At 32.0% G+C, this 14422-nt stretch overlaps 1 protein-coding gene across 11 annotated transcripts in view; it reads left to right on the top strand.

Annotated features, from left to right (window-relative positions):
• LOC143229060 (xaa-Pro aminopeptidase 1-like) overlaps positions 1 to 14422 on the top strand; it is a 100996-nt gene that overhangs the window by 29523 nt on the left and 57051 nt on the right. For all 11 annotated transcript variants that reach the window (XM_076460788.1, XM_076460786.1, XM_076460794.1 and 8 more), the window contains 5 exons: positions 2704 to 2755; positions 7909 to 8052; positions 8324 to 8419; positions 9247 to 9328; positions 10733 to 10886. In XM_076460788.1, the coding sequence (XP_076316903.1) occupies positions 2704 to 2755; positions 7909 to 8052; positions 8324 to 8419; positions 9247 to 9328; positions 10733 to 10886 (528 nt within the window). The remainder of the gene's footprint in view (positions 1 to 2703; positions 2756 to 7908; positions 8053 to 8323; positions 8420 to 9246; positions 9329 to 10732; positions 10887 to 14422) is intronic.

The following is a 14422-nucleotide window of genomic DNA, read 5'->3' as shown; positions in this document are numbered from 1 at the left end:
TCAGTATTGACTGGCCCATTTCTCTCTTATCATCTACTTCTATCTAGTTTTTCTGGATACCAGACCACGTTGGTGTTTGGGAGAACAAACTCGCTGATACCACAGCTAAGTCTGTCTGCTGTGGTGCTATAACTGCTGTTCCTTTTCCATATGTGGACTATGGCCCTGTGTCAGTTGGCAGTCGGCTTGGAATGAGCAACATGATAACAAGCTTTTCCAGATAAAACCTCCTGTTTAACTTTGGCCATATTGTTTCCTTGAGGATCAGGAGGATGTTGACCTACCTAGGTCACTTATTGGTCAGTTTTTTAACTCATCGTTCACTTTTATCTGGGACTGATGCACCAACATGTGATCTATGCAACACTCAAGTTACAGTAGCCCACATTTTACCGTTGTTACAATCATGAACAGTGGCACCATTTTAGACATATTTTTACCATGTTTTTACCCTTGACATTGGACAATGTAATTGGAGATGGTGATACTGTCCACCTTACAAATGTTTTTAATTTTTTAAGGACCATTGCCCTTTTTAATTCTATTTAAGAGTTTATCTGATGTTGGGCCACTGTTTTTGCTTTTCACTTAGTTTCCTTTTACACTTTATGATACTTTCACTATTATTTTTTTACCAGTTGTTTAGCACATATAAACTAGTTGCTTTGCACCATAAAATGCCAAACAATAACAACAACAAGCAAGCATATAAAATCTGAACCTCAATTTTTTTTATTCTGTCACAGTCTTTTCTGTGGTATGATGATGAAGAAAAAATGTTACAAATTTACAAATTGATATATTTTTTCTTCAGTATTTCCCATTAATATTTGAAAACACTAGGTTTATAGTTTTTATTAATATGTAAATTAATATTTTATGATATGTTTTATTAATTTTTTTATATTTCTATTTTGGTATGCATTATTGTACTACAGAAAAAAAAAACGTTTTAGATAAGTTAGGCTTTTTTATCTTGAAGAAAACCAGTCTTAAGCTAAAAAAAACAATCATGCATATTTAGTTAATTCATAAGATAGTTTCAAACCTTTCAGTATTAAATGTAAAAACAATTTCTAGTTTGCAAGGCATGAACTGTTATATGAAAATATTAAATATTGGTTTGATTCTTTTATATATATGTTCCTTAAAAAAAAAAATTTATTACCAAAACCTGTGAAAAATGTTGACAATGACAGCATTACAACTAAAGTAGTGATATTATGGCATTTACACTGTAGAAAATTTACTCTTTTTATGTCAAATTTAAGAACTTTATTTATTTAAAATGAAATAGACTTGAAAGATTCTTGGATGGGATTTTTTGATGTATAATAAAATAATTTAAGACTGTAAAACATTTGCACATGATAATTGTATGTATTATCTGATGTGCTACTATATAAGGAACAAAACACTATAACCAAGAATAAACAAACAAAAGTCCTGTAAAAATGTACCAAAATTTCTTTGAAACTTATACTTAATGGAATTAAATTAAGAAGAACTATTTCCCATTGGAGTCTGTTCAGGGTTTTGATTTCACAGTATTTGGCTGAATAGATAAAACCATTAAAAAAGCACATTGATAATGATTGCATTAAAATTATAACTTAAGGCCAACCTTGTTACTTCACATATTACATGTCTGTATGTATGCTAACTTATCACTGATTCCTAACAGGAATTATTGAACATTTTTTAGTCTTTTAGTTTCATAAGCTTAAAGTTTGTTAGACAAGATTATTAACTTAAAAAAACTTATCAAATTATATGTAAACCTATAAGTAAAAATTAATTCAGTTAATAAAGGAAAAATTAAAATATTAGCATAATAGGAAAGTTACTGTAACTAAACCTTAACATAAAAATAATTATTGTAGTGAAAAGTATTGATGACAGTCTGAAAGGAAGTTCTTCAAGGTTTAGGTTTAATAAAACAAAAAAACATTATACAATCTTAATTGAATTAAAAAAGTTTTAGTATTTTTTTCTAATCCTTTACATTTAACCATTCAGGTTTGTTATTATTTTTACAAGAGAATATTTCTTTTGAAATCTGATGCACCTGGCATAGCCGGGTGATTAACTCACTTGACTTGCAGTCTGAGGGTCGTGGGTTCGAATTCCTATACCATTAAACATGCTTTCCCTTTGAGCTATGGGGGAACTATAATGTGATGGTCAATCTACTCTTTATTAAAGTGTATTCCACAAGTTGGTAGTGGATGGTGATGACTAACTGCCTTACATCTAGTCTTTCACTGCTAAATTAGGGATGGCTAGTGTTGCTTTGAATGAGATTCAAACATTTATGATTACAAAGTGTTATAAACAAAGTCTGACTTGTTAGTTTGAGTGCATAAACTTGGTGAGTTTAAAAGGGAAGTAATTTGTCATGTTAAAGATTTTATGAATCTTTTGTGATCTCATCAAAAACAATTTTCATCTAATCATAGTCTTGTGTAGTTAAATAACAGAATTCTTAGTGGAAATGTGGCACTTTTAAATAAAATTTGAAATAATATTTTAATAGTAATATTTGAATATTTTTTGTTTATCATGCTCTTGTGTTTTTTATGGGTGACATTACATATAACTTGTAAAAATTATAAAAAAGTACTTCTTTCATTTTCTTTTTGTATGACTGGCTGAGTGCAGTTCCATACATTAATTCTCATAATTTAATTGAAACTTTATTAGGTTTTACCTCTAGGGAGCAGAGTAGGTGTGGACCCTTTCTTGTTGTCTTATGGTAAGGATAACAGTAGATAAGTTTAATTCTTTGAAAAAAACTAATCATAGCATGTGTTTGCACCTCATTGAATTGTAAGTACATATATAACTTTTGAGAATTGTCGTCAAAGACATCTGTATATTTATAGTCTTCCTGTATTTCAAAAGTAGTGATAAAGAAATATAAAATTACCTGTAGCTTTATTTGAGTTTACTGATTATAAGTTGGTTTTTGTTTGTTTTTTTCATAAGTAAGGAACAGTAGTTTTTAAACAGATATGACATTTTGTTCCTTGGTGTGATCATTCTCAAGTACACAGTTTAAATGGTAAAAAACATTATTATATTTAAATCAACATTCAACAATATAATAATGTATTTAACTTAGAGAATACATAATAGTTACCTATGCACATGTATATCAGTCTGTGTGAGCTGACAGGTTATTTATTAAAGCCTAATCAAAAAATTAGATGAACTTAAATAGTTTTTATGCAAAAGATCAGATTAGGTATACCTAGTGAAATAATAATCAAAGATGCACGTTTTTGTGCCTGGTTTTTGTTTGTTTTTATTGATAAACCTTTCCTAATTTATCTTCTGCTATGTTAGATTCAGTTTTTAGTGTGTGGTATTTCTTAATTGCTTATGTTGTAAAAGTACATAAAATGACCATTATTCCCCTCAAACTTTGCTTTTGTGACCTGGATAATGAAATGTAGAAATTAACGTAATTTCTATGTAAAAATGGGAAAATTTGCACATTTCATTTACATAAGGTCTGAATAGAAACAACATTTGAATCAAGATTTACATGTGTTTATACTAAAGTTATACAAAAATGTTTAGAAGTGAGTAGTTTTTTGAGATTTGTGACTGTAATGAAAATTACTTTCACATATCAGCCCTTAAATATAGTCTCCCATCATGTTTTCGTTATATTTTCTTTGGTAGTGGTGTTCAAAGTCCAGTATATCTTGGTGGAAGTGCTCACTTTGCTCCTCTGAGTATGCTCCCATGTTCTCCTTGAATTTATCAAGATGAGTGTCAAGGATATGGACTTTCAGGGACATCCTGCAGCCCATTTTGCCATAGTTCTTCACCAGAGCCTCAACCTGTTTCACATAATTTTCTGTCTTGTGATTACCCAGGAAACTCTGAACCACTGTGACAAAGCTGCCCCAAGCTTCTGTTTTCCTTCCTACTAAGCTTTTTAAGGAATTCTGTACACTCCAGGATCTTCTTTATTTGTGGTCTATCGAAGACCAGCTTTGACCTTTGCCTCAGACAGCTTAGGAAAGAAGTCTCAAAGGTACATGAAGGCTGCAAACTCCTTATTAAGAGCTGTGACAAATTGTTTCATAAGACCCATTTTTATGTGCAATGGTGGGAACAACACCTTCTGGAGGTCCACCAGTGGCTCATACTTGACATTGTGCCTCCCCACAGAGAACTCAGTCTGTTGTGGCCAGTGCTTCCTGTTGTAGTGCACTGCGGTGTCCCTGCTATCCCAAAAGCAAAGATAACAGGGAAACTTGGTAAAGCCTAATGTGTAAAAGGTTCATGCAAAATATTTTACATGTGATATTTTTTCTATACTATTGGAAATTAAAAAAAAGATATTTAAATTTTAAAAGGTCTAAAATTTGTATAATGTAAAATCTTACTATTCAAGCAAGCAAAAATTGTCCATCTGACCTTCTGGAGTTCTTTTGCAGTGCTCACAGATAAAATGAGGTGCCAAGGGTTTGTCTTGATCCCTAACAGGCATCCCGAAATATGCCTTGTAGACTTCACACATTTTGGCAGATGCTGTCACAGAGTACTTTTTCACTCTCTTCTTTATAAATTGGCCACATACATAGCAGAATGCTTCTGGAGAATGCTTTCAGCTTCTTGATGCCATCTCTGATAAATTCAAATAGGTCTCTGTGTTCACTTAAGCAGCTAGAACTAAACTGAAGTGGTGAGTGGTGAGCCCCTGTATATATATATATATATATATATTACTATGGAAAGTTATAGAAAATTCTTGTAAGTTCTACAACATTCTAAAAAATTCTTGTAAGTTCTACAACATACTAGAAAGTTCTTGAAAATTCTTGTAAGTTCAAGAAAATTCTCTATCAGCTACTGAGCATTGAATCTACCTGGAATGTTCTGGAAAATGGGTAAATTTGAAAATTTCATTACCCAGATCACGAAGGTATAAGCAATTGGGAAATTGCACAAGAAAAAGTAAAAATTTTGTTACATAGTGTTATCATGTTTGAACTATACAGTTTTTTACTTACCAACCAACCAAGAACATTAAAAGTCTATGATCTACTGAAAATTTATAAAAACCATATGATTTCTCACACTTCTCTAATTTCTAATCTCAGTAAATATGTCAAATTGATTTTGTAACCTTATGTTTACAAAATAAACAGCCAATACAAAATACTTTATCTTCTTATGGCACTTACATTGTTCAAACAGTAATGTCACTCTGTGTAGTTTTGACATCTTTATCCTGTTCTCTCAAACACTTGACATGAAGCAATAGAACTTAATGGAGAAATTATATCAAAAAATCCAAAAAGTAGAATTGGCATAAAACAGAAGCATCTAATTGAACTGTTACAACCAATCTCTTTAATAAAATTAATATCAAGGTACAACTCTCTTTGTAGTTGTTATTTCCCCAGACATTCCAAATATTATCCAAAATTTTCATACATCTTTCACATATTGTTAACCACAATATTAATCCACTATAAGGATTGCATAAGAGTGTACTTAAAACTCTTAACAGAGCATTTGGGTAAAAAATACATTAATAAGCAGACTTGTTCTTGAAACATTTGAAACCTTCCTTTTCAATAGTTAAGACCACCCAAAGACAAATAATAAACAAAATAAGTGATTTCACAGTTGTAGATAAAATCAAAATTTGTTTTTTTGTTCATATTATTATTAATAATATTGTTTCACAAGCCCACAACAAAAGTGGTTGAATATTTTGCACTTAAACCTGGACAGATATACTAAATGAAGCTTTGCAAATGCCCATGAATTATTTAGAAGTTGATTATTTTTCACTGAAAGTTGATTTACTTATAAATATGTAATAGATGCAATGTTGTTCTGAAGGTATGTTTTTGTACTTGATGCATTTTAAATGTGTGTTTACATGAAACCTTGGACACACAGCCACCTGGTTCATCAAGTAATTAAATTGAAAGACATAAAGCTTTAGTTAAAATGATGTTTTTAGATGTATTTGTTTTTATTTGAAAAGGCTGTTTTCTACTAGTAAAATTGTGGTGGTTGTATCTTACTCTAGGAATATATTTTCTCATTGCTATGCATTAAAAAAGTCAACATACAAAACAGTTAAAAATGGAGGAAATTTAAAATCTACAAAAGTATTACAAAAAAGTAAGCAAACAAGACTGGTGATCTACTGTTGATAGTTTACTCAAGCTACAAATCCATATTATGATTCCACTATAAAATTATTGCAAATGCTATGTACTGTACTTTGAGATTGCACAGGAATTATGCAAAAATCTTAATTTTGTCATTTTGTGAAATTTTCTGAGTCCTTCACTTCAAAAAAATCTTGTGTTTTCCTAGTGTTTACATTAGTTGGAAACTACAACTCTTGCATTTTCTAATGCACCAACTGGAAAGTACCACATGAAAGGCTCTCAGTTTTGCTGTTGCATATCATTACTAGTTTGATGTCCCTACATGAATTTCTGCAACTGTATTTCAGTATCTTTTTAACTATGGACAATTAATATAATAATTTTTCTACTCATGTGATAGTGATGATTCAACTGTTTCTGGTACTTTGCTGAAATCATGAGTGCATATTCAGTATTTATTACTATTGCATATAGCACAATTTTATATAGCTATTGCTGTTTTCAAATAATTGGTGTGAAAATAGATGTTGTAAATAATTGGTGACTTGTGCTAATTGTGTTGCTTTATCCATTGTACATATAGTATTTGTGACACCACCTTGTAGTGAACACTTATGCACGGAAACTACGTATCATGTAGACCAGGGGTTACCAAACTTTTTTCACAGGGGGCCAGATTACAGTGACAGCCTTGTTTCTTTTTATCATTACATCTTGTGTTTGCCAGCTTAAAGCGACCATCGGTGTGATTTATTTTGTTATGACAGTCGGACATTGGATGAAATGTCAATTTTTATTTACAAGCAGCTAGCTGCCGGTGGGCCGGACAAAATGACCTCGAGGGCCGTTGTTTGGTTAGTCCTGATGTAGACCTAACAAGATAAATGTTACTGCATCTCTTTGTGTTGTACTGTCATAGAATAAACATTATTTTCTTCTTTTGAGATTGCTTTGTTGCTGCTCAGCTTTTGTTTTGTTACACTGTGACATTGGTGGAAGGCAGTCATTAAATCTGTGATAATAAAGTTTTTGCTTTCAGAAATGGTCTTTTGAGATCAACTTTACATTTTATTTGTTGTAGTTGAATACCAGTACACATGTTTATTCTTTATTGTATATTTGTTATTTATTTTGAATAAGCCTACAACTATGGACTCTTATTTAAAAAAAAAAAAAAAGGCTGGAAATGATGTCTACATTCTTTTCTTAAGCTAAAAAATCCAATTTTGTTTTACAAAGATTGATAAATACTGCAGATGTTGGGTCCAGATATAATCTTTGCATTTTGATCCAACTTATTTTTGTACTTTTTTGACAATCCCTATTTCCCTTCTTAAGTTAGCAGTTTTTACTAATCTTGTTCAAATTAATCTACCATCTTATTTTACTTCTGTTTATTTTGATTTAATAAAGTAATTTGCAAGTTCTCGTGTATTGATATGCATATGCCTAAGTAATTGCTGTTGATTTTGTAACTTAACTACATTGTTATATTGTTGATTTATGTACATCAACAATGTACATTAAAAATGATTTGTTTACACATGTTCCTTTCTCTTAAATGTTTTCTCTACAAGTTATCAGATGGAATATCAGCATAAACAGCTATCATTTTGTGGTCACATGCTGATCTGTAGGTACTATAAGCCTGAGGTTTATAATTAGTTCATTCTTCTCGGTCACTAATTTTTTAATCTGCTGAAAATTACTTAATTTGCTAAAGACTTTAAAAAATGCCCATGTCTTGTTCCCACAGATATGTGGAAACCTCTAGAAAAGAAACTGGCTGCAGCAGGACATAGCCTAGTGCCTGTGAGTCAGAACTTAGTGGATGTGGTATGGGAAGATCGTCCAGCACCTCTTTGTAATCAAGTGGAACCTTTACCTTCATCATATACAGGTAGATAGAGAAGTGTAAATTTCCAGTTTGAAAATTATATCGTTCTAAAAATGTAATAATCTTTGTAAAGTTCCCCTCTCTTTGTCACGAGAAAACTAATGTTTTGGAATTATCTTTAGCCTGACAAAAAATGTAATAATGTATAAACAGCTTTTTTTTAAACAGGAAAATCACCTTTGTTGAATAAAACATTTTAGTATCAATATAATTTTGTTGTTATGATATTATTTATCCTAAAAATACATGCAATAAAAAAAATCTTATCAATAAGGAAAACACTGGAAAGAAAAAATTATTGAAATAAGAGAAGAAATGACAAAGGAGATGGCAGAAGCTTTATTAGTTACAGCATTGGATGAAGTTGCTTGTAAGTATCGATCTTTTGTACAGACTTGGCGAGATATCTAAAAACTTTATTTTCAGGTCACATATAAAACACTCAAGTTTCTCTTCATTCAGTTATATTGGAAATGAACATTCTGACTTTTTGTTTTAAATGAAAGCTAACTTTATTTAATATATTATTAAGAAATCCTAGAACTCATGACAGTCTGTCACTTTTTACTTAAGTTTTGATCTGTTGAGCTAAAATGTGGAAGTAGTACAATATTACAAAGATATATAAAACTTAATTAAATAAAATATTATGTATGATGTACATGTTTTCAAACAAAAAATTTGAAGTTTTATAAAAAGTTTTCCCTTATGTATAAAGGCAGAAATGAAGACAAACAGGTATGCTTGTGATTTTGTGTGATTTAAAAACTGTGAGGTGTCATAGTTTTGTTATGTTACTGAAGAAATGGTTCAGGAACTAATCCAGAATTTAAGAAGTGGCCATGAGGTCATATTCTAATGAGAAAGAAATGTGAGAAAAATTTTCAAGTTTCAAAACTCTAACTATTATATAAAATTAATTAACATTTAAGTGTTTTATAAGGCTAATTTTTGTATTACATTTACAGATTTGGTAACTATAAAGTACCTTATATAATGATCACCTGATGATCTATACTTTTAAAAAACAACAAAAACAAACAAAAATTTAAAGTTTGACTTGTAAATGCTTAGTAATTAACTCTCAGAAAAAACAGGATAAAACTGAGTTTTGGTTTTCTTTTCATGGTAATTGATTACTTTCTTCCACAAGTTAATTCAGCAATAAGTTATGTTAATACTGGTTGTGTTTTATAGGGTTATGCAACTTACGGGGATCTGACATTGACTTTAATCCTGTATTCTTTGCTTATGCTGTTATTACAGTCGATTCTGTCTTGTAAGTATTGTTAATAAGCATAAGAAGTTTGGGAACTAGCATGATCAAGCTGGTAATAGAATATAAGTCACTATCACTTTTAACAATGTTAAGACATCTTTGCTAATTATCAATTCATTTGCCAATATCACAATATCTTTTAAAATCAAAAGAGGGGGTTTAGGAACTAATTCTTAAATAAAAAAAATGTATATTTGTATATGAAAGGAAAGACTGAATTTAAATGTATTTTTTGTTGAAATAAACATGTTTTTCTGTTAAAGTTCTGTGTATATCTTATTGATGTAAGAGTTAACAGATAAATAAACTATGAATAAATAGGTAAGTTAGCTCCATTACCATTATCTTTGAAACATATTTTAAACTGCACTGTATAACTTGAAGAAAATAAAACAAAAGGGCTTTCAGTGCTACTATCAATCTGAGGTTTTTAAGAGTTTTAAATCCCAGAGCTCTGTCATGGCTTCTGATAACAGTTGAACAGAGGTCTTGAGTGAAGTATATAGAATGGAATGTGTTAACTTTGTAACTAAGGTAGCTTCTCTTTGGCTTGCTGTACATGTCTCAGAAGGCAATGGTGAGTTACAACTTATATCCATCCCTAAAGCTAGTTCATTGTTATTTTTTCCTATTTCTATAACTTGAAACAAAAACAAAATGTACTTTTATTAAATGCTTCTCAGCCTTAACCTTGCCACATAAAAACTTCACTATCAGTTGTAGCTTTGGTTTGTTGGAAAAGTAACAGAATAAACAAATATTGGCATAATTGTGTATCAGATATGTCATTTCTAAAGAAATATTTGGCAAAACGTATCAAACTGTTCTAGCGGATATTATAAAAGTCATTATTTCATAATCTTTGCTTTAAACTTATCTCACTTAAAAACGTGTAATTCAGTTGCCCATACATAGCACCAATATTAAATACATTTTCTATTTTCATAAAAAATAATTGAAATAAAGAAATCAGTTTCAAACTCTTAAGTCATGCATGAGATGTTACTGCAAAGAAATTCTGTTTTAATTTTTTTTGTCATTGATTGTCATTTTATTGGATTAGGTATAATAAGTATGCATGTTGTTTTAGTAAAGAATCGTGAATGTTTAGAAAGATATATTAATATATAGCCTTCTTATTTTGAGTTTTTCTAGTTATGAAAAGAAACTACTATTTGGTTTGAAGACCTTAAATTTCTTTTTATAGGTTTATTTTCTCTTTAAAAAAGTTATAATTTTGCTGTAAATTTCATTTTCATATTCCTTTATTTATGTTTATGATTTTTCTTGCAAAAAAACTATGGCAGTCTTAATATGAATTTGTGAGCAATGATAAACATGTATCTTCTAAGATCCCTTGGAAAATATTATTTATTAAATATTTTTCTAACTGTATTTTTTCAGTTTGTTTATTGAAGAAAGCAAGCTTACCCCTTCAGTACACCGACATTTTCAAAATGATGATAGATCCGATAGTATAAAAGTTGAAATCAGGCCCTATAAGATGATAAAAGAATTCCTAATGTATTTAGTTAATCAGAAGCCAGGCAAAATATGGGTAAAACTATTTTCATTATTTTTCATCTGATAGTAAGAATGTTAAATTTAGATTTTGTATGAAAGTAAACATAATTTATATTGTAAACCTAACAATGGCCACAAGTGAGTGATCAAAATTAAATTCATTGTGAGAATAAAGGTTTTGAGTGAGTGTGTTAGATTTTAATATGTTACTTGTAACATCAGGATACCAAGGCTAATATTTATAACAACATATAAGTAATAATTTATTAGATATTACATTTCCATATGATACATTACCTTTCCTCAAATACTGACTTTTCTTGATTAATGCAGCCTTCTGTATGGTCAGTTTTTTTTAGCACAAAACATTGGTGCAACTGTCTCCCCCTGGATGATAGAGTTTAACCTCACTTCTCAACTTGACACACAAGAAATTACATATATTGCTTGCCATGCTTTGAGTTCTCACATTTTCTTACTTTTGAACTTAATTTCTGAAATTAAACATTTAACTTCAATAATCTTAATAGTTGTTCAATAGCAGTTGATTTTTTTTTGTGAAAATTTTTCTCTCTCTCTTTTGACAGTAACTCATTTTACCAGGATTTCATACTGAATTTGACGTTTATTTTCATTATCGCTAACATGGATCAACAATCTATTATTGTGATCATTGGTGTAACATTATCAGCATAGGAAGTTTTCTTCACACTCTGCTGTAAAGTAGAGTAGTTCATGCAGGGTGGGGGTTCTCATGACTCTCACCCAGTTCTCCTCTTCCCTTGGGACACTGGAAAGGAAGACAAAATCATGGCAGCCTTTTTTATCATCCTTGTTTTGTTGTACAGCCTTATCTGTGATTGATGCATCTAAACTTATTACACAGGTTTATTATGTTTTGATCACGTGTCATGTGAACCATCCCCTTCTTTGTTGCATGACATGTTGACTCCTGATTTTTTGTTTTTCTTCCCTCTCATAGTATTAGAGTTCAAGCTGAACATTTCATTAACCTGTTATGTTCAGGAATTAGCATGCTATGTTTTCCTTACTTTTCTGAGGCTCGTGCATTGGTGTGCCATTGGACTTTGAATCCTTTTTTGGATTATCAGCAGTTGGATTCTTTAATCTCAGTTTGGGGTTTGGACTCTGATATGTTGGTTCTTTTTTCCCCAGGCAATAGTTCTTATGTCTTCATTTAGCATTAACCTCCATCATCTCTTCCATTTACCATTTGTCTGATACTATCCATCATTTCCCAAAGGAGATTTTTGGGTGATGACTGTACCCTGTTGTTTTACACATTATCACATTTGTCTTTTTTGGTCCTCTACTCTGATCCTTGGCCCCCTTGTTGTTGGGATCCTTTGAGAAGAAATGCCTTTCTGACATGGGTACATTTGTACCATCCCCTCATTGACAGACTTATGCATGGTACCCCTTTTGCATCATTCTGTTTTTTTGGGGTATTCCAGAGTCCTTGGAGTATGATGTGGAGTCAGCCAATCTTCCTTCTTTACAATTTTCCCCTGCTCCTATATCTGTATTCCATCATTCCCTTTCTATTCCCTACCCATTCCTTCTGCTTAGGTTTTGAAGGCAAGTCATCATTGAATTTGCTGCCAACTAGTTGGACATCTATGATGTCAGTGACTATCTGATTTGTACAGGACTGATTTGTCCACACTGTACAACTTTGTCCACATATGGAGAACCTTTACTATAGATTCTTGTGCTCTTCAAGTCTTATCAGAAGGATTCTCCCTTCTTTAGCATACACCTCTTCCCTTATCTCCTTTGCCAGTTTCATTCCCTCCACTTCAGCATTCCATATTCAATTAGTGATTTTGTGAGGCAGTTCCAAAGGTGCTATACAACCTGTCTTTTCAAGGGTTTTATTCATATTGTTTGTTGTCCCTATAAAGATGGGATTTGCAACCATACCTTTCCCATCTGAGCTATCACTTTCTTTGATTCGGCATGGAATCATTTAAGTCTGTCTGGTGGGTGTCTACTCCAGGTATATGGGTGACAAAGGCTAATGTGTCTAGCGCATACTGCCATTTCCATAGCATCTCATTGGTTCCTGTGATTTGCCCACAAAAACAAATTCTACCAATTCAGAGCCCTTTTCCTCAGGCTTGCATTAGCCCCATACATTTTTTATCAGGTGGTCAAGGTTTTTGCTAAATAGCTCCACTCTTAAGAACTTTTTTCCATCCTTACAAAGATGACTGGCTTCTTATAGTTTTCTTGTTAGTAGTTTCTTCTTATAGAAGCTTCATGGATGAGTTGGATTATCAAAATAAAGAAGTCCATCCTGACAACAACACAATATCTCATTTATTTTGGAGTCTTTTTAACTCCCAACCTCAGTCATGTTCAACCTTCTCCAGTTTGACTATAGTCTATGGAGCTGATAGATCAGAAAGCACAATCTTTTCTTACTCCAGCTGCTCAGCATGTTCTATCACTTTTGGGAACTTTGGGAAAAGCCTTATTTTCCCTTGGTTGGCCATGTGAGGGATCCACCTGTCAATCTCATTCCCTCCTTTTTCAATAATTTTATCTGGTGACTAAATAAAGATAGCACCATGACTGGAATTTTTCTTTTATTTTCAGACCTGATTTATACCTTCTTACTTCTACCTCTTTGTCAGGTTAGGAAGCATATTTGGATTCTCGAGAGATCTCAGGTCAATGATTGGTGATCACGTTCAAATTTAATATCAGTCTCCTAGAATGTTTGGCTGTTTGTCAAGCTCTGGCTCATTTCTTTTCCCTTCTGAAAGGCAAATAGGCCATAGCCCATCCTGTCAATTTAACAGTGGTCTCTTACATCACCAGAAAAGAGGCACCTGTTCTTAGTCCCTTTATTTTTGAACATTGGGTCTTCTGTTCTGGAATCATAAGTTTGTCATATTCAAGGTGCTCTCGATCTTGTTGTATGTCTCTTATCTTGGCCCAACAGAATTCTTTCCATGGAGTGGCCCCTCAATCTAAATGTTTTCCAGCGGCTGTACTCTCGGCTAGGTATGCCCTAGTTACATGTGTTGCCACCCATTGGAAACTAAACTCCCTTTCTTTTTGTCACCAGTTCCACAACCTTTAGCACTGGTAGTAGATGCTTTCAGCCATGATTTAAAAGACCATTATATATATGTGTCTGTCCTTTCAGTTTCTTATCCATCTTTCAAACCACTTCATGTTGAGTCCTCCTTGTGGCACTATTCTGGCTTGCTTAGACTTGGTTCCTATTACTACAGCCTCTACTGTTGTCATCACTTTTATCTCATCATGTATCCCTTTTTCATCTATCTGTTCCCACTCTCCAGCTTCATGTGTGACTTTTTGTCTGGTCCCTTGTTAAAAAGGGTAGGTCTTTTTATATGGGTAAAATCCCTTATATCCTGTTCAGTATGTCATTTCTCATTATCTGCATATTTGTGCAAATGGTTTGCTTTTTTTCCCTATTAGTGCATCATTGTGGCCTCATTCCTTTTCATCCAACTGTACCTCACCTTTCCACTTTTTTTACAAGGTTATTTGACAGTGGTTTTTCTGGGTGTC

The sequence above is a fragment of the Tachypleus tridentatus genome, chromosome 10 (assembly GCF_004210375.1).
Source record: "Tachypleus tridentatus isolate NWPU-2018 chromosome 10, ASM421037v1, whole genome shotgun sequence".
Taxonomy (NCBI): domain Eukaryota; kingdom Metazoa; phylum Arthropoda; class Merostomata; order Xiphosura; family Limulidae; genus Tachypleus; species Tachypleus tridentatus.
Note: the sequence above shows the minus strand (reverse complement) of the source record. Positions and strands in the feature narration are given on the sequence as shown.